The sequence below is a fragment of the Psammomys obesus genome, unplaced genomic scaffold (genome assembly GCF_907164565.1).
Source record: "Psammomys obesus unplaced genomic scaffold, mPsaObe1.curated_primary_1811, whole genome shotgun sequence".
Taxonomy (NCBI): Eukaryota; Metazoa; Chordata; class Mammalia; order Rodentia; family Muridae; genus Psammomys; species Psammomys obesus.
Genome location: NW_026585580.1, coordinates 16,571,325 through 16,592,229, shown reverse-complemented (window position 1 = coordinate 16,592,229; position 20,905 = coordinate 16,571,325). Strand labels below are relative to the sequence as shown.

General features: G+C 48.8%; 1 protein-coding gene across 1 annotated transcript in view; it reads left to right on the top strand.

The window, feature by feature from the left end:
* Positions 1–20,905, top strand: part of Tbc1d8 (TBC1 domain family member 8) — a 96,729-nt gene that overhangs the window by 25,449 nt on the left and 50,375 nt on the right. Inside the window, exon 2 of the mRNA XM_055607341.1 lies at positions 18,460–18,570. Within this exon, the coding sequence (XP_055463316.1) occupies positions 18,460–18,570 (111 nt within the window). The remainder of the gene's footprint in view (positions 1–18,459; positions 18,571–20,905) is intronic.

Here is a 20,905-nt window from a genome sequence, read left to right as displayed (position 1 = left end):
GAGCACACTTCCATCTCTGCTAACTGCTCTAGCAAGCTGAGGAAATAGATGCTCTTCGTTCTTCTCTACCCTTTGTTAAACATCGGCGTGCGCGCTGGGTCCCTTATACATCCCTCCTGCCCGCTGACCGCTCATACCACTTCGCGCCTCCAGGGCCTGGACAGTAAGAGCCAGTCACGAGGTGCCGGCTCCTTCCTGCGCACCCCACCGCGCCTCCGTCTGCAGAGCGGGTGTCGGGTTCTCTGCCAAGAAGTGCCTTGCACTGGCCTGTCCCTGGCTGCAGCAGCCACTAGAGTGTGAGCTCTGACTCCCCGGCCGGAACAGCGCTGTAATAATGAGCTGGCCATCCATCTCATTTACATCCGAGGAAGTAAATTAGCCCTGCTGGGATGCCGCCACTCAGTCTTAATAATTTTAATTGGATAAGATTTTTTTTTTTTTTCTAATCACCGGCCCCACATTTACTGCTCGCCATGTGTTCTCTGCCTGCAGATGCTGGTGGAGATACATCTTGGGGGATAAAAAGGAAAGCTTCTCTAGAGCCAATGACCTCTGTCGCTATGGTACACTCACAGCCTTAGAGACACAGGGTGAACGGTCACTCTGCCATCTCTCCTTGACTGTCTTGGTCTCCTCAGGACTTGTATGTGGCTGAGCTCTGGTCCGTGGCCTTCTTAGGACCCAAAGGCAACAGCAGAGTCTGTGACATGTTTGCCCCGTCAGCACCTTAAAGCCAGCTATGAGTGCCACCTTCTGCAGACAGACCATGGTGATGGCTTGCACGGTTGATTTCTGATGTCCACCGGGTGGAACCACTTCCCCGGGGAGATGTGTCCTCCTTCCTCCCATCTTGTCCCGCTCAGCTTTCTGGAGTCCCTGGTTGTTCAGGTTGCCGTCTGTATTACACAGAACTCGCAACATCTCGGGGCACATCCATTCTGTGGGACCTTCCTGCACGCTTTGTCCTCAAAACAAAGCAGCTATCTTGATCCTCAAGATAAATTTAGTTACTGGAACACGTATTTATTTCTGCCTAGTCCAAGATAAGATTAGCAGGGCACCGTAAGAGCCACGGAACCGTTGCTGTGTCGCAAGTCCTGGCAGGAGAGTGACAGATGGCAGCTTTGAGTAATCTCATTTCGGGGCTATGATGGACACACTCCAGCTACTTAGCATATGCGAAACAGCTTCCAAATGAGCTGACAGGACTCTGCTTTGAACCTCTCTTATCCAGAGGGCTCATTGAACAAGTACATTTGGGGGCATATGAGGAGCCAGGTACAGCCGGGGTGGCCACAAGTAGAGCATCGGAGTCCTGACCCTCTTGCCCCGTGTGCATGAGCTTAGGAAAACATCTGCTGCTCAGTGGTAGGAAACTCCATTTGGTGTGCTCAAAGACAAACGTTGACAGGAAAGTCAGAGCTGGGCTCTGTTGTGAAGGTTGTGGACACTTAGCCCCGATGCTGATGTTTGCTCAGCTTGGCACCTTTGGTATACCTGTGGAACACAGTCTGGCCCCAGAGAAGTCCTGGCACGTGGTGGATGAACAATAGATATTTGTCTCAGAAATTAATGGTGACCGGATGTCTTGACATGTGTGTGGTTTGGTAAACAGTGGCCTTGTTCCTTTTCGAGGTCTGTTTGCGGCATGCAGGCTCCCCATGATGAGGCGCCATCTTTCATTTTGAACTTGAGCCTGTAGAGCTGACATCATTCTCTGACCGTTTTGCATTTCGTATTGATTTCCACTTTGTAAAGGAGACCCTGTTGCATTATTTATTTTTCTATGATTGCTAATTACCTCCAAGCGCCACTTTCCTGCCTGTAGTTCAGAACGGGACCACTAAACAAAGTGTGGATTGCAAGGTGGACGTGGCCGGATCGTGGCTGTGGCCGTGTGGGTTGCTACCAGCGGCAGGCTGCATTTGTGATTGATTTTGCCTGGCAGGCTGATGTGTGTGTCACACACTGTAAGTCCTGTTGGACAAGTTTGGCAGCCTTTTCTGCAGCTGTCTCCAAGCATGAAATGGAAACTGCGTTTTCATGTTCAGTCTTGGGTGCTTACGGTTTGCGTGTTTCCTGTGTTTTGTTTGTGTGTGGTACGTGGGCATGGTCGTCTGTGCATGTGTGTGCATGTGCGTAGGCCAGAGGTTCCCATCAGACACCTTCCTCTGGCATTTTCCATCCCTTGGAGGATGGAAGCACCCCTGCACCCCCAGTTCTAGGACTGGGACATACCACCAAGACCCGTTTGGGTTGTCATCTTTGGGATGTGAACTCAGGCCCTGACGCTTGCACGGCAAGCACTCTGTTGGCTGAGCTGAATATCCAGCCCTGTCTTGACTATTTCCAATCCCCAATCTCTCCTGAGTGTCAAGATAGGAAATAAACTTAGTTTTTCAGTAAAACAGATTATCCTAGCAGCCAAGAAGGAAGTTGCTCCTAGGGGTCAGATGGAAAGTGGGCCTTATGTTCTTAGGTGCAATTTTGGGAAATACATCTTAAAAACTCGTTCTCTTTATGATTTGGGGGGAAGAGTGATGTAGTAACTGTTAAACTTGTTAAAACAGAGTATCTAGGTGTGTGTGTGTGTGTGTGTGTGTGTGTGCGCACATGAGCGTGTGTGCACACGCCCACCCATGTGTACGTACACACTGGAATGCACACACATCTGCAGGACGGCTTCACTAAGGGAGCGTGGCTCTTTTGAGGCAGCAGACCTTGGCAAGAAGGTACCACTGTGCTGACCTCATGTAGCAATAAGACTCATATTTTAAAAAATCCTTTTTGTCTAGGCTTTGTGGAGGAGGGCACGGTAGGAGTTGTTCTTGCTGGATTACGGGGTGCTGCTCACCCCTGGAGGAGTTTGGAGGTTAAAATGGAAGCCAGGGAGGCATCTAGAAAGGGCCTAATGGGCGAGTCAGCACAGCTGGAGCCATCGGGACCACAGCTGCTGATGGCCAGAGCGTTGGGGAGGAGAGAGGTGCTGTCCTTGTGGGTCTCAGCAACAGTTGTGCATGGGCCTTGGGCTGGGCAGGGACGCTGTGGCAAATGCTTGTCTATTCTGGATGCCTCTGGCAGCTGGCACTTCATGTGAAGGTTCTGTTAGAGCTTAAAGCTTGTGAGGCCTTTGCTTTTTCTTCTTCCCGCCATGTCCATGGCCCTCTGCTTTTAGAGACTCGAATAAGGCTTTTGTGACAAGAAATGAACTGTCTTGTGCTCTCATCACACAACAGCGTAGCTCAGGCCAGGCAAGGGCCATGTGGGTGGAAATGCTGGAAGCGGTCATGGAATCGCACACTCCGTATCTGTGGTCACAAGCGTCAGCGGTCCTCACGCTTGGACTGCCAGACCCGTTGGCGTTCTCTGCAGGATGCTTCTGGCCAGTGTGCTCTGAGCATTACCTCATCCCCCTTAGAGAGGCAGCACAGCACCCCTGCCTTTACTGCGAGGCCAGGCAGAGGGCCTGGACCCCATCCAGGAGTTATTTACAGAGCATACAGGCAGATACCAGCGTCAGCTGCACTAATTCAGATCCTGCTCCAGAATGTTCTCAATTCCTCGCTTGTAGACGTGGACGAGGCCAAACTTATGTTTGCTTTTGAGTTCAGGTGTTTGGACCATCGGGGTTTCCCGTGCTTTCTATGCATAAATTGGCCCCCACGCCTGCCTTGAAGTTCCGTAGTATTGAGTGTTGTCGACTGACGTGTGACCATCACCGTTGACCTTCTTCACAGCTCTGCGCAAAATGAACTCTGGCCTCAGTGACTTAGCCTGCAAGGACCTGTCAGAAGCTTCTCTCGGCTCTTCCGTAGCATGGCTGTAAAGCAGGAGCAGCACATCTCCCTGGCTGGTGGAGGCTGGCACCCACCCCGCCACCCTCCCTGGCCTCCTGAGAAAGCTAAGCTGCTGCAAAGATGTCGGTCTCACTTGTCTGAGGCGAGTCCAGCAGCTGGCTGGCCACACCTTCAGTGTCCTGCCTTGCTCCTCAGGTGGTGGTGGTAGCTTCTGCAGCCTCTTCCAGTGCCTGCAACAGATGCACCTCTGTCATACTGTCTCCTTAGTTATGAGGGATGACTGTGTTTGGTGGCTGTTGCTGGGCTGTTGGGTGTGATTTGGCTTTGCTCACTGGTTTGTTGTGGGTGAACAGACACGGCACCTCTTGGTTTAGGGGAGATTGGAGTGGAACATAAAGGTTTCATGTCAAAGGGACATTGGGTTCTACAGTACACTCTCAGAAGAGTGCTCACAGTTCAGAGTTTGGTTGGGTGCCGTCACTTGGAGTAGGAAGAGGCCTCACATTGAAAAGCCAAATGCCAAATTCTTTTAGTTAGTAGTTAGGAGAAAGTGCTTTTTTTTTTTTTTTAACCAGGCTGGCCTTGAACTCAGAGATCTTCCCCTGCCTCCTGAGTGCTGGGATTAAATGTGTGTGCCACCACGCCTGGCTGGGTGTGGGATCTTTCTGGTTATTTGTAAATTAACATTCTTTTCCTTTCAATGTCAGGCATTGGACACGCTGTGCGCACCCCAGACAAGTGGCCTCCACAGCCCTCCTGATTTTTGATTTCCCTCTTCTTTTCTTTCTGGACCCTCAAATACAGCCCAGAGCCGCAACAGCCTAATGGAAAGACAGAGCCAGCCAGCACTCGGGGTCTCCCCGAGGGGCTGTGGTGCCCAGTGCGCTTGGAAGGCTGTGCAATAATGGGAAACTCTTTACTGGAGGATGGAATTCTCCATCGGGGGCCCGCTGAGATTGTGTCTGAACCCAAAGCCATTAGAGACCCGCTTTGTTTAATACAAAGGCAGAAAGAAAGAAAAAAGCTCCAGGCTTTACTGAAGCACTTTCTGTGTGGAAGTGGGAGGCTGAACACCTCCGTTAGAAATGGGTGTGGGGGAGAGTCTCCCTGCGGGATTATTTTTGGTAAGAGCTGAGAACATCGCCTTGGTGCCCCAGCACTAAGAAACTGCAAACCCTCGGGACGGTTTCTCCCAGCGCCTATGTTTGTCCTGTCCATGTCAACACTGCCGTCTCATCTCAAGCCTGGCCTCCCGGGGCAGGGATCAGAGGACGATGGCCCCTCACGAGGGAGCCAGCTCTTCGTAAGCCCCCTCGGGCCCTCATCTTACAGCCTGTCACCCAACGTTGCTCTCAGCCAGAGCTGTTATTTTTATAGCCTAAAAATAGGAGTGTTTTGCTCACTGGCATGCCAGGAGGATTTTTCTATAGTGCCAGAGAAGCCGTTTGGAGCCTCTGCTGAGGGGAAACCAGACCATACCCTACAAGCTGCCTGGGGAGTCCCCCTAAATACAGTTGCTAACTTGGGCACGTTGGTTTTATGTAATGGCTCATTACCTTTTGTCTGTATGTGGGTTTGTGTACATGAGTGCCCGAGGCCAGATGTGTTGGTTCTCCTGCAGTTGGAGCTACAGATGATTAGACATCACCCGTAGGTGCTGGGGACTGGACTCTGGTTTTCTGTAGATCAGAGGCCTCTCCAACCCCTTTATGTGTTTTTTTGAGATGGTCTCAAGTACTCCAGGCTGGCCTTGAACTCTTGATCCTCTTGCCTCCACTGCCAGAGTGCTGGAACTGCAGATGTGTGCCTACATGCACAGCGTCACTACTGGTTCTTTAAACAGTCCGTGGATCCTTCCTGCATCCAGGACCCATCCCACGTCCTTGTCACTTCATGCTCCCAGCCTCAGCTGTGTTATGTCACTCGCAAAAAGATGCTCTGGGGCCTGGATGGGAACACACAGTATGTAGGAGGCTAGTGTTCTAAAGTTAACTGTTTGTGCACACCTCTGTCAGGGGGTGAGTGTCAGAGCTTGGCTTAATGTTTGCTTTACTTATGTATTCCGACTGTCTTTGGACTCTTTCCATGCTCTTCTGCCTCAGCCTCCTGCACTTGTTTTTTACTGGAATTTATAGAGATCTTTCTCTCATGCCTTTGCCATTCAGACTCTTAAAAATTTTGTCTATTCAAGAAAAATTCTACGACAAATTTGGTGTTACAAATTTGTTCTTTCAGAGTTCATTTTTCTGTGCTGTCTTCATTTCTCTGTGTGTCTTCTTTGCATCTTCTCTATGGTTTGGTCCCATAGACATTAGGAGGCTCTGTAGAGGAATTTTGACTTAGAACTTGGCTGCTCTGGCAAAAGGTCACATCCAAAGGCCTTCTACATCTGTGTGATCCAGCTGGAATACAGACACACTTTAATCCAGGAGACAGAGGCAAGCAGATCTGAGTGTAAAGCCAGCCTGGTATAGAGCAAGTTTCAGGTAAAGAAAAGCTTAGATCCAGGCATGGTGGTATTGTTATGCCCAGTTTGTGAGACCCCTAAAGACTACCCAGAATCGACTCCACTGCAAAACACATGAGGGTTTATTGGATACAAGCTTGAGCCTGGGTCTTAAGCTCCCTGTGGAAACAGAGAGGAATGTGGGTGGGGTGGTCTAAGGGAACAAGGTTTTTAAAGGGGAAAAACTGCAAGTAGGGAGTTACATGGCTTGGTGTTACATAATTGGGGTAAGGGAAATTGACTTTTGAAATGGTTGGTTTACTTTAGGTGCCAAGACCATAAATGGTTCGGGCCTGGGCAAGTTTCCTAGCAACTGTATCTCTAGTGGGCAGGAAAAGAATGTAGTTAAGATGATTCCTCCGCACTGGTGACCAGACATGTCTCCACCTGGCCTTCATTCAGGCTTGTGCTTTAAACTTTAATTCAATAACCAAAAGAAAATAATTTTTAATTCTTTGGTCTCTCAGTATATTCCTTTAATCCCAAACAATGAAGGTAAAGTTAGTTTGTAGAAGGAAGCAGCCATGTTTGAAAGTGATGTCTAATTGAGTGGCAGAAAAGGTGACGAATCAGAGAAAGATTTGACAGACTAGAATACACCCAACTCTCATGAAAACAGAGACAGAAGGAAAGCTACTTAAGCGAGCAACACAGAGAATGAGGGTTGAGGAGGCAGTTTTACAGAGAGAGGTTGAATGAGAGAACAAGCTAGACACAGGTGAAGACAGAAGGAGCCAGAGAATGAGGAGGAGCCAGAAGATTAGAAAAAATAACTGGAGTTAGTTTGAGGCCCAGCAGAGCAATTCAGAGGCCAAGAGAGAAGCTGGATTGAATAAGTCAGCTGGGAGAAGAATTGAACCAGCCAGCCCCGAGCTCAGTAAGAACAAGAAAAGATGAGTTTACTAATCCCAGAGGCTGAAAACATTCAGGGCCTTGCCCAGCAGTGTGAAGTCAGTGCTCTGCCGTAGAGTGGCTCTGGGGTCCTCGGGGAGGACTGTCACAGCTGCAGGAAGTCAGGGCGGGTTCCTGGTGGCTTTGAAGATGGAGCCTGGGGCCATGAACCAAGTGAAGGGGGTGGCTTCAGAGGCTAGAAGGGAGACAGATGTGCTCTCACCTGGAGCTTCCAGAAGGAGCGATCCTGTTGATGCAGACCTGAGGGCCATGTGACTAGTGTTGGGGCCCTGCTCTGTGGAACAGTGGGAGTGAGTGTTAGGATTTCCTTAGCCTGTTTTAGAATCCTGTTCGGGGAAACCTGGGGCTTCCTGAGCCTTTCCTGGCTTTTGTTGGCGTTGACGGCCACATCGCGGCTGGTTATGTGTTCTTGGAACAGCCTTCCTTTGGGGTTTGTGTGGTGTTTTCTCTTAGTCCATAGACTGGCTGGTGGTGGGCAGAAGAGCACAGAGGCCAAGTGTCTTCAAATCCCTTCACATCATCACTGTACATAGACAGCGTGATGTCACTGATGATGTCGACCAGAAGTTGTCAAAGGTCTCAACTGTAGTGTTATCCTGCTTTCCATATCATTGGTGTGTGTGTGTGTGTGTGTGTGTGTGTGTGTGTGTGTGTGAGCGCGTATGTGAGCATGTGCACATCTGTGTGTTTGGTGCTTCCACACTGTGTGCCAGTACAGAATACTCCAGGCTTCTCTTGAGTATCTTCTGCCACAGTTCCAGAAGGGACCCTGTGTTTTTTTTTTGTTTTTTTTTTTTGTGTGTGTGTGCGTGTGTTTGAACTTGGGGTACAGTGCCCCAAGAAACCCAGGCTTAGCTCCATGTCCTCAAGTCAATTAAAATAGCCAAATAAATAGTAAAAAGCACAAAATGGGGGTTTGTTCACTATGGCCACAACTGGGAGATGGATGGAGGGGGTCACTGGATTTTTATTCCTCTTCCCAGTGTGTTCACCTTCATGTGTTTTAACTATTAAATTGGGCATTTAGCTGCCTTATGGAGGTCTGGTGGCCAAGCCTGACTTTTTGAGCACAGATCCGCTTTTGGTCACAATTATTTGTTGGAGAAAGGTAGCAGAAACCAGGTGCAGGGGCTGAGTGTGCTGCCGATTCTGGATCTACTGGCCGACGGAGCAAGGATACGGGTAGGTATGCTAACACGTGTGTGTACACTTATCTAGACGTTGTTTTAACAATGCAGACTCATCTGGCGGCAGCTCATGGTGGCCTGGACTGTGGCGGTCCTCCTGGAGCCACCAGCCTTCCAAGTGTTAGAATTACAGGGGCGTGTGCCTCCACGCTCAGCGAGGTGTCCCTCTGAGCAACGGCGACAGTGAGCTGCAGTGATGAGGCGGTAGGGTGTTTGTGCACGCACAGCCGTGCATCACCCAGCGATGGCGTATGTGGTGAAATCCGCTGCCGCTGCTTGGGGCACTAGAGCACACGCTCACTCCTCCTCAGGGTTGCCGTCTCTGACTGCTCTTAGGCTACAAGCAGGCTACTGCACTGAATACTGGATGTAGCTGTAATGGTGTTTGTCTAAGTGTCTAGACATACTTCAGCATGTGGGCCGGACCTGCAGGCTGAAATCTGCTTTGGAGGCGACTTAGGGAGCGGGTACTGGGGAGATGTGAACAGATACCTGCCCACCCCGGACAGGGAACCTGCAGCAGCACAACTTAGTGAGCCAGTGAGCTTTGCTGTGGGGCTGCCTACAGGAGCGAAATGACCTGAGGACCCTGCATCTCCAGAGGCCCACCCCAGCACCGGTGACAGCTCACGGAGGTTAGAAACCTGGAGCTCACTGCAGGCAGCTCAGCAGGGTGCAGAGAGACCCTTCCAGATAACTCCATTGGTCCGGCCCCTTCTAGATGGTGTGGCTTGTCTGAGAGTGTGCCTCAACGGTCCCTTCTGCTTTATATATGCTTGGGGAGGGAGGGAGGAGGGGCCAAGTGAGTGTGGTCAGTTTCAGGGACTTCCTGAAGCCTACTTGTTTGCTTTTTGAGTTTAAGATGCTTCCTTTGATGGATTATTTCACCTCTCTTTAGAGCAGTGGTTCTCAACCTTCCTAATGCTGTGACCTTTTAATACAGTTCCTCATGTTGTGGTGACCCCAACCGTAAAATATTTCCGTTACTACTTGAGAACTGTAATTTTGCTGCTGTTATGAATTGTAATGTAAGTATCTGTGTTTCTGATGGTGTTAGGTGACTTCTCTGAAAGGGTCATTTGACCCCCAAAGGGGTCAGGATCCACTGCCTTAGAACACCTTGTGTGTTAAGGACTTCCCTCCAGAATTGGGCAGTTTTAATCTCAGAGGAAACTGCCGCCCAACAGGGCAGCCAGTGGCCTGTCGGGAGCTAGTGTGACACGCCCTGTGAAGCTCACCACTGTGGTCTTGAGGTGTGCTGTGCTTCGGCTGTGCCAGATCTATACCAAAATATTTCCTTTTTTCAAGAACAGTTGTCATAGTTTACTGCGTGAGTTTTGTTGCTTGTTTTACTTTATAAACAAGAAAATCTTTTTTAGTGGCACTTAGCTTAAAACACATTGGACTAGCCTTAGTCTATAACCTTTTCATTTCCTGAGTTTTGTGTGTGTGTGTGTGTGTGTGTGTGTGTGTGTGTGTGTATAAAATTTAAATTTGCTTTTTTTTCCCTAACCCGACACACTGGCACTCTGCTTGAGCTAGGCAGGGTTATGTAACATCGAGACCATCAGCTTTTATTTACACATCCTGTCCCACTGGAAGGGCTTCAGGGGCAGTAACACACCGAGAGCTGTCACCTCTGAATTGTGTGTGTGTTCCTGGGAGTGCAGGTGGTGGCGGTGGTCAGAGTTATAGGCAGGGGTGAGCTGCCGTGCGGGTGCTGGGAACTGAACCTGGGTCCTCTGCAAGAGCAGCAGCTGCTCTCACCTGCTGAGCTGTCTCCCCTGCTCTGACTGTGCGGTGCGGCCTTTTCTGGGGTTCTCCTGGAGGACCCGCCTGAGACTTACTGCGCCGTTGCTGCCTGCTTTCCTGTTCTGAGGCATGCCTGTGCTCATGGCCGTGCCTGCTTTTTAGCACCATAGACTTGCTTCTAAACGGGTAAGGGAGGTTCTGCGGCTTCAGCTCTGCCTGTGTGAAACCTTTCACTGTTTCCACCGGGAGGGAGGGATACAAACTTTCATTACCGGTCTCCGCAATTGTGAAGGCTGCGAATTCCCAGGACAGCTCATCCTGTTGGAAATCATTAATGTTTCCATCATTAGTCGGAAGACTAGAGAAACTGATGATGTAACTGAGAGCCTGGGGTGAGGTGGGGCCCTGGAGTAAGTCTGGGAGTCTGAAGGCCGGAGCCCCTCTAGCTCAGGAATCCAAGCGCAATAAACGGGAAATGGACGCCCCAGCTGGAGAAAAGAGAATTCACTTTTCCTTCGTGTCTTGCTCCATGTGGGCCATCATGACTGGACTGTGTCTTCCTAGGGTGAGTGTGGACATTCTTTAGTCGGTCCATCGATTGAGACACCAGTTTCTTCTAGAAATATCCTCGGGGCCACGTCCAGACGTGGCGCTGTTCAGTGAGCTCCTCGGCCATTCCTCTGACTCTAACCATCATGGTAGCTGTCTACGTGAGTGCACAGTCGAACATGATTCATGCCTGGCGCTCAGCTCCTCCCACTTTGGTCTGCCTTTTCCCACCCTGGGAACTCCCGCTTTGGTGTGGACCAGGGCTCTCAAGCTGCTGTTTAATTCTAATAGCTAACTGTAGTAGCACAGGATGGATAAGCTGTATCCCATACACTACATACATACATACGTACGTACATATGTACATACATACATAGGTACATACATATATACATACCTTTGAGTTTCTTCTCTTCAACTCCATTTAATTTTATTTGTTCACAAATACAATTCTCCGTGCTCACCTCAGTGAGTTGGTTCCCAAATCTCTTGTACAGTTAGATTGTCAGTTCTTAAACAGTGAAGATTGGTCACATGCAAGGTCATCTAGATGCTCTGTCTTCCCTTCTGGCACTTCTGTGGTTTGCGTGTGATACTTCAGGCCGCAGTAGGCTGTTGGGTTAATTTTTGTGAGTGACGTAAACTCTGCCATATAGGTTAATTCTTTTTGTTATGCGCCAGCTGCTGAAAAGACTCCTCTCCCGCCAAGTAGCCTTTTTCCTCTGTTGAAGGTCTGGAGGTGGTTGATTGTGTCTGTGAGGGTCTGTGCTCTCCCACCAGTCTGTGGAATGCTTGATCTTCATAACTCTGCTCTGCAGTCCGACTTTGAATGGTCTTGAATCTGTTCTCCAGAGGCTGTTGGCTCTTGTGGGCCTTTGCTTTCTCCTTCAGATGTTCAGTCAATTCTCAGTATTTATAAATAGCATGCTAGGACTTTACTGGTGTTGAGTTGCCTCTGCAGATGAAATTAGGAGGCACCATCACCACAATGGCTCCGAATCTTCCACTTACATTTCTTTGCTCTCCTTCATCATCCTTTTTTAGCTTTATGCACGTAGATGTATGCCTAATAGTCAAGCTTGTGCCTGACAAAAGCACCTTTTACTGTTGCCCGCAGTGGCGTGCTTTGTCCAGGCGTTTAGTCCTGCCACAGCGGGGCAGCCGTTGTCAGAGGGTGACATGGTGTCCAGCAAGCACCGTACTCTGGGTACTGGTTCCTTAGGAGACCTTCGGTGGTGGTGGACACACATGCCAGCTCTGGGCCACGTTTTATTTCCCTCTTCCCTATTTGTACACATTTATTTCCTTTTTACGTCTTGCTGTGTCAGCTAGGCCTTTCAGTATGAGGCTTAGTGGGAGTGGTGTAGGCAGCATCAGCCTCATTTTGGTAGGAAAGTGTTTGCTCCTTCCCGTTGAGTACGGGAGCTGTAGGGTGGTCTGTGTCTGGCGAGAGATTTCAAAATCACAGAACTTCCTAACTCCTGGAGGGTTGGTTTCATTTTAACTAACCATGAATAAGTGTTAGATTTTTTTTTTCAAATACTTTTTCTGTGCCACTTGACACAAGATGCACTTGGTGCTATATTTTTTCTAATGTATCATCCTTGTATACCGAGTGATTCACAGTTGCCCATGGAGTTTAATTCATTTTATTCAATATTGGACTTTGTGGCTAATGTTTTGTTGATGAGTTCTTGCCAGGGCGGTATGGTAGCTTTCTTTTTTCAGTAGGTGTGTTGATTTGGTTGTTTCAGGAATGCAGGTTTTACGATCACAGTAGAATGCTCTAGACAAGGATTTTCTGAGGGAGATCTTAGAGTGTCGCTGTTGTCCCTTATGGTTCAATAGTATCTACAGGTGAGCACATCTGGGCTGCGGAATTTTTTCCGGCGATTGGTTGTTGATTCAATTTCTTTGATGTTTCCTTCTGGGTTTGTTCAAATGATCCATCACTCTTACGAGTTTTGGTAGTAAAGCATTGTGTCATTTTGTGTAAGTTGGTGAATTTAGAGGCATAAGATTATTTATCTCTCTTTCAGTTATCAGCTCTAATCCCTTGCTTCCAGGGAGCTCTCAGCATCTTGGTCTGCTTTGCACACCGCCTTAGCACGGATGACCTGGGGAATGCTGGGATTACAGGTTCGAGGCCCGGCACCCAGGGTGTGCCTTGCCTGGGAGCAGAGCCCAGGCCTTTATCATGCCGGGCAGACACTCCCCGCCAATACTGGTAACTTGTCTTTTTCTTATTTCCCTGGCTTCCCTAAGTAGGAGTTTGACAATTTTTAGTGATCTTTTAGTGTAATTAATCTTCTTTCTCTCGGAGCTTTTGTTGATTTCCACTCTGACGTTTTGTTTTGTTTTCTTTAGGATCAGCTTGCTCTTTTCGCTTTCTAACGTACCGGCTGAGATGATTGATTTCCGGTCTGTGTCCTGTCCTAACGTATGCACCTGATGTTGTAATTCCCCTCTAAGAGCTTTTGCTGGATCTTACACAGCTGTCTAATTTGTAAAACTTCACTTACACATAATTAAAGTACTAAAAAAATTCTCTTGAGGGTTTTTTTTATTTGAACTGTGTTATTTGAAGTTGTTTAATTTCTGAATTTGGGGGAATTTTCCAGCTTGCTTTTCGTTCCTTCGGCTTCTGGTTTCAATCCATGGCAGCCTAAGTCGACGGCAGCCTAAGATGCGCTGGTGTGATTGCTGTCCCTTTCGGGCAGGGTTAGGGCTCTTTTGGTACACGTCACTGTAAACCTGGGATGCACAGTTGGGTGCTGGTGAAGGATTCTCACAGACTGGATCCAGCTGTCCTAAAACTGCTTGGGGTACTTGTGGGCTCACTTGTCTGCAAGCTGGAGTCACCAGGGGCTAGAATTTGTGCGTGCAAGTCTCCAGCTAGGACGCTGGATGTGTCCGTTCCCCCATCGCTTACCACTCTACATGCGAGTTAGTAACTGCCGCATGTCCCTGCAGAGTCCACCCCTTCAGCCTTACATAATGCCACTCTCTAACCTGCTGGTGTTCCTGTTATGAAACCTGTTTTGTCTAAAATTAACCCAGATGTGCTATTTTAACCAGTGTTAGTCTAGTACCTATTGATCCATTTGCCTTCCTTATTCTGGCATTTGAAAGGTGAAACATCTTTTAAATTCTATTTATTAAGATTTTGTGCTTGTATATATTCATCCTGTAGTCAGTGTTACAGTTTCATCGTTATTTTCATACAAGTATTTTGTGCCTTGACAATGTTTGCCCAGTTTATCCCCCATGGCCCTCTTCCTTCGCATCCCTTTTCTCAATTAGAATCCTCTTACATACACACACACACACACACACACACGCACACAAATACACAGAAGCTCACTCACACACATTTAGGTTTGACATATGAGTGAAAATCGTCAGGCTTAGTCTTCTGAGACTGGCTTATTTTGCTGAATGATCTCAGGTTCCATCTATTCTGAAAATGACAAAGTTTTCTTCTCTAAGGCTTTTTGTTTGTTTATTTGTTTTTGGTTTTCAAGACAGGGCTTCTCTGTAACCCTGGCTGTCCTGGAACTCACTCTGTAGACCAGGCTGGCCTTGAACTCCGAGATCCACCTGCTGGGGTTAGAGGCACGCACTACTGATGTTGAACATGTCTTGCCTACTGTGCACGGGCGTCGGTCAGCACGAGCTGCCTGTAGTGGCACATAGCCCATATCCGCAACATGTGGGGTGGAGGGAGGAGAAGTGGAGGGTTAAGCTCAGCCTGTGCAGATGCAGTGATTTCGAGGCCAGCCTGGGCCACAGGAGCCCTACCTTAAAATAAAATAAACAGGGTGTTCAGGTACTGTTTTTTTACTTCTAATCTTATCCTATGTGAGTTTCCTACAACATGGGATTTGTCATTTAAAAAAATTCACTCTGAGGGGGGAAAATCACTTTTAGTTGGTGTATTTACACTAAAACCATGAAGTCATAAGTTGATGCAGTGAAGGTAATTTCTACCTTCTCGTTGCTTATTACCCTGTTTCAGCCCTCCTTTATTTTAATTGAGTGCTCTGTGAGAGCCCATTTTCTCTTCTCTCACTGACTTTTTTTCTTGGGCAACTCTAGGTTCTGAGCCACAGGACTCTCTCTCTCTCTCTCTGAAGAAATCTTGTGGGTTGGTCAGCTGGGAATCAGTTGCCTGGAATTTTTTTTTTTTTTTAAAGAAAGCGTTTCTCTTTTAGGATATTAAAAACTGTATTATTTTGTGTGTGAGAGTGTTTTGCCTGTGTGTGACTCACATGTGTGCAGTGTTCCTGGAGGCCAGAAGAGGGCGTCAGATTCCCCTGGGACTGGAGTTGCAGATGGTTGTGAGCCTCCTAGTGGGTGCTGGGAACTGAACTTTGGTCCTCCGGAAGAGCAGACAGTCCTTCAACTGCTGATCAATCTATTCAGCTCCCTCCAGGATTAAAAAAAAAAAAAGTTTAATAGCATTATTGTTTCTAGACATAAATCTTGCTGTGTGTTCCAGGCTGGCCCTCAGTTTTCGTCCTCCTGCCTGCGCCCAAGCTCTGGATCGCTGACGCGCACTGCTGTGCAGAGGTCTCTCAGCTTGATGGCTGCCCTCGCTGGCTGCGCACCTGAGGGCTGGCGGTGTTTTCTTTCACACCAGCTTGCTGGGTCCCTGCCACGCTGCTGGATTACAGGCACGTGATTCTTTCAGTTTTGGAGGATAATCTCCCTCTGTGGGGTGGATTTGCAGGTTGGCTTTTAAATCCTCTCCCTCTCTATCCATTTCACTTTACTGTGCTCTTGCCTTCCTGTTAGACAGGCTAACCTGTTAAATATGATTATCACAAGCTCACACTCAGTCTGCGCTCAAGAGTTTACTAGCGCCTCTGTTCAGTTGTTCCTGAAGTCCATGGCTCCAGACTGGGGAACTCTACCCCCCCACCTGTGACTGGATGCCTGCAGTCTCTAGATTTGGGGATTGTGGTCTGACTTGTGACCTCAGTTCTTTGGTAACGTGAGGAAAAGTCCCCACTCTCGGGCTGCTCAGTTCTCTCTTGTGTGGATGGAATGGCTTCCAGGCTGGGCCAGAGTGGAAGTCCCCTTGTGGCTTTCTGCACACAGCCTTCCCACCTTCCCACTAGTTGAAGGGCGTGGTTTTTGTAAGACATCCTGACCCTCCAAAAGCACCTGAATCTTAGAGAGGGGAATAACTGATCTGTCCAGTCAAAAAATCCCTGCTTTTCTGTGGCTGCTCTGAGCTGCTACACACCTGTCCCCCATCCTTGTCTCTTGGTTCCTGAGTCCCCAGGAGGCTGGGGTGCTAGCTGGTGGTAAGTGCCCGCCTAGTGTGTGCACAGCACCAGACTCAATCCCCAGCACTGCCAGTCAGACAGAGAAGGAAGCTCTAGATCACGCTTGTAAAAGTGCCAAGGGTGGGTGGGGCAGTTAGCCCCTTTCTAATTTTCCTTGGCTTCTCTGTCACCACCCCAGTCCGCCTTCGCTAGACAAATGTGCTATCTCATCTTTTGCAAACACACCTTTGGTCCTCCTACCTAACAGCTGCCGTTTGGATTTTGTATCAGGAGAGGCTCTATTCCAGAAGGCAGCTGCTCAGTCACCCGGAAGGTGGGAGCACCGGAAGGAGGCATGGTTTCTAGGTAGCAGAGTAACACTGGATTTACAGCCTGTGTGCCCTTTATCCTTCTCCTGAGATGCTCATTGAGTAGGGCCAGAACAAGGGGCTTGTGGGATAGTTGGAGCCTGGCTAGGGTGAGGAAGAGTGTCTGCTAGGGCAGTTATCCTGGCTGCAACAAGACTGATGGGTAACTAAGCATGCCAGGAGTCGTGAAAGCCAGGCTTGGTGAGGCATATCTGTCATCCTTACTCAGAAGGCTGAGGCAGGGTAGTGGTAACATAGAGGCTAGACTGAGCTTGCTCGAACGGATTTTTCTTAGTGTTGTCTTTGATGTGGTTAGAGGTTACAAGTTTCGTGGAAAGAATATTTGGTATTCCTTGTGTGTATATATATATATATATATATATATATATATATATATGAATACAAACTGAAACATTAAGTGTATATATACATAAATATATGTGCACATATGTAAACATGTATATCTATGAACACATCTATGTGATACACAGTCATGTATGTAGCACATATGTATATGTATATATTTGTTTTTATTTAGTCATATGTTTGTATTTATGTCTATATGCACATACACAAACATATATATATATTTTTATTTTATTTTATTTTTTTTTCAAGACAGGGCCTTACTGGGTAGCTTTGGCTGTCCTGAAACTCACTCTATAGACCAGGCTGGGTTTGAACTCACAGCGATCCACTTGCTTCTGCTTCCAAGCGCTTGGATTAAAAGCATGTGCCCTTATGCCTGGCTTTCTTTTTAAGAGCGGCCACAGCTCTTATCAACTCTCCGGGTCCTGTAGACACAGTCTTCGGCTCTCCCCTCTGAGATCCTGCCGTGATCCTGACCAGCAGGGACTAGCTTTCAACTGCAGCGCCTCGCTAAAGGAGGAGTTCCCCTGGAAAAATGGCTGCTTCCAGGGCGGGAGCAAGGATGGTGCGGATGAAGCTGGGGTCCTTTACTGTGCTACAACATGTAAAGAACAGTGAAGACATGTTCCAAGGACTCAAACCTGCTAGGAGAGGTTCTCTGGGATAGGCTGAGCATTCAGGGAAGTAAGGATAGGAATGACTTACCACCCAGGCTGGAAAGTAGGGAATGCACGGCCACGTTGATGTCAAGGAGTGAATACTGAGGAGCTGAGGAGTGGGAGGTTCCTAGTTGGTCCACAGGCTGCTTGTTCAATACTGTTGCAGTGCAGAAGCCTGGAAGTGACTGTGTGTGTCACTATGGATGCAGGTGCCCGCAAGGGCCGGAGGGGCCTCAGATCCCTTGATCCCTTGGCGCTGGAGTTCCGGCATTTACGAGCCACCCAGTGCTCAACAGTCACATGACAGAGCAGCGAGCTCTCTTAGCCAATGAGCCGCTCTCCAGTCCCAACCAGCCTCTGCCTTAACCGTGTGACTGCGCACACGTTGCTGGGAATGAGTGGGAATGAGTGGAAACGGGCCTCTGTCTGGCAGCCTGTGCTGGAAAGGACATTTGTAACCAAGGTGGTCACCATTATAGACAGCCACAGCACACAGCCCAAACTGCGGGGTGCGCTACTGAAACTGGGCCTGTGATCATCAGACACGTTAAGGCCAGGGAAAGCCAGGTTCCCAGGTGCCGCAGAAAGTGGCTGACTCCACCCCTTGGCTCTGCACCCCGTGGCTCTGCACCCCGTGGTCTGCACCCTGTGGCTCTGCACGGGGCCCATGGCAGAGGACACTGCAGGTTGCTCCCCACGTCTGGGAGCTGTGACTCTCCTCTGTAATGGTGTGGGGTTGATTGAGGAACTTCTGGGTATTTTGAATCTGCATCTTTCACCGGGTGTGTGCTACAGTCCTCATGGGATGCAGGCAGGGGCAGGCAGCTCCTGCCTCCAGGTTCCTGCCCTTCTTTGAGTCCTGTCCTGACTTCCTTTGATGGTGAACAGTGGTGTGGAACTGTGAGCCAAATCAACCCTTCCCTCCCCGAGTTGCTTCAGCCATGTTGCTTCATCACAGCTCTGGTTACCACGCCAAGAAAGGGACCGTTGTCATGGAAACCTCCACAGCTGCATGCATGGGAGTAGGGGATGCTTTGGCTGCTGGGTGGGGACTCACAGATGTCCTCTCTCCTTGTCTCTCTTGAAGGTCGCCTTGTGGGTGCTCTGGACACGGTACTGGATTCCAGCGCACGGGTCGCTCCCTTCCGGATTCTGCTTCAAGTCCCCGGGTCCCAGGTTTATTCTCCCATAGCATGTGGTGAGTTACTGAATGGATCAGACATTTACTGGGCCATTGCCGCTGGTGAGTTTTGTTCCACTCGGAACATTCCAGACCTTGCGGTCAAAGCATGCTGAGTGTCTGCATGTCAATGGTGTTTGAAATGAGACGCCTCTGGAGCGCTGTGTCCGCTCTTTCCCTCGCTCTTGCCACCTTGTCTTCTTGCTCTCCTCCTCTTCCTCTTCACCCTTTGTGCCTCTGTTCTCACTCTTTCCCACCTCATCCTCCGTGTCTCTGTGCCACTTTCAACCATCACAACTGCATAAAGGCTGGGCCTCTGGGCGCCGTGTCTCTAGCGGTGTCTCAGAGCCCTAGCACTGCTCCAAGTGAACCGAGCCCATTTCTCTGACCTGTGTGCCCTGTATGCACACCTCTGTAGTGACTGGAGGCCGAGTCTGAGGGCTGTGTCCGATTTGTTTTATACATGAAATGAATGCACAAAATACGTGCAAAAAGAAAGCACTGCTCTGCCAGGTGCTGGGGGAATTTGGAAATCACCCCCGGTTTTCATTGCAGGGCTCTGTTCTTGCTGCAGGGGCTGCTTGCTGCTGTACTGAGGCCCTCAGGTCCCCCAGGATGGAAGCACCTAGCTGGCAGCAAAGCCCGAAGTCTGCTCTTTCCATGAGACACACGCTCTATTTACACACTAAGAGAACACAGAGACCTTTATTCCAACGCTGGATTCAGGTCGCTCTGTCTCTGTGTGCACGTGGCTGCAGTGGTTTGGCTTTGCATCGGTGCAGCAGGCTTCGCTCATGGCCTCCTGTCCACCAGCTGTCCTGGACATGGAAAAGGCAGAAGTTTGAAAACACTTCTCAATCCCACCCACCATGCCGTTCTAACCACTGTTAACATCCGGCCCACTCTCGCCTGCTCTTCTCTCTTAACTAGGGCAGATCGTTTCAATAAAAAAAAAAAAAAAAAAAAAAAAAAAAGATTTATACAGAAATGCCTTTAACAACAGAAAGACGATGCCTGTTGCCTCAGACTCTAGTTTCTGCTAAGTACCTTCTAGTTACAGCAAATGGACTCTTTGTGAACAGCTCTCCAGAGGGGCAGACAAGGGCGGCTACTAAGATGGGTACAGGCAATGCTGGTTTATGTGTTACAATTAGTTAGTTTCAATAGACAGAAAAGAACTAAAGAAGAACAAAAAATGGCTAAACTTCAAATGTTTAACATGGGAAATTCTTGTTTCTGAAAGGTACATGTAAGGCTGAGGCCAGGGACTTTGTTTCGAAATACAAAGTATAGTGCCGGAAAACCAGCGTTTCGGTCCCAACAGTGCTTTCTGTCGCCTTGCAGGAGGAAAGTCCCGGCACATTTTTTTCTTCTGCTTCTAGTAGTTCTCATTTAACCAGAGCTGTTGCTATTATGTTACTCATCCCACTGAGACCTGAAACACTGTTTCCTATGGTAATTTCTGGTGCGTGTTTAGCAGGTGTGGGTGTGGTTCTTCCTGCGGTTCGCAGAGGCCAGGCTGATGCCACACCTCCTCTCTTCCTTGTTCTGTCGAAGCTTGGTCTCTCACTGAAGGGGCTGAACAGCGAGCCTGAGGGATCTGCCCATGTCTACCAGATCCCAGCCCTGAGGTAGCAGGCGCTGCTGTGCTGGACTGTACATGGACGAACGTGATCTGCGTCCTCAGGGTCCCCCTCTCTCTCTCCCTTCTTCCTCCCCTCTCTCTTCTGTATTTTCTATTATTGTTTGTCTCAGTTTTTATGCAGATTTTTTTGAGACAGGCTTTGTCTATGTAGCTTTGGCTGTCGTGGACTCACTTAGTAGATCAGGCTGGCCTCGAACTCACAGAGATCCACCTGCTTCTGTCTCCCCGAGTGCTGGACATTGCCCAGCTATTATGCAAATTTAATACTTACAGGTTCCAGACCTGGAAGCTTTCTTTTGGTCCATTTCTTTAATTTTTCTTTTTCTTTCTTTTGGGGGCTGGGCTTCCAGGAAGTCATCCCATCCCTTTATCCTGGAACTCTGTGTAGACCGGCTGATCTTGAGTTCACAGAGATCGGCTTGCTTTGCCTCTCAAGTGCTCAGATTAAGGTGCGAGCCACCAGTCCTGTTTTTTTGTTGTTCGTGGCTTAGCTGGCTAGATCCTGTTCTCACCTGAGCAGTGTATCTTGGGTATTTGTTAACATTTACAGACACCTGCCTCTGGCTTTTGACTTTGGGAGCCGAGTCTGATGTAGTCATAGGCCGCGATCTGCGCTTGCTGGCAGCTGTCCCAGACTCCTCTAGTGTTTGCTACGGCAACACAGGTTTCCGCTCATTACTCGTTCCCACTTGTGGATTATATGCTTTT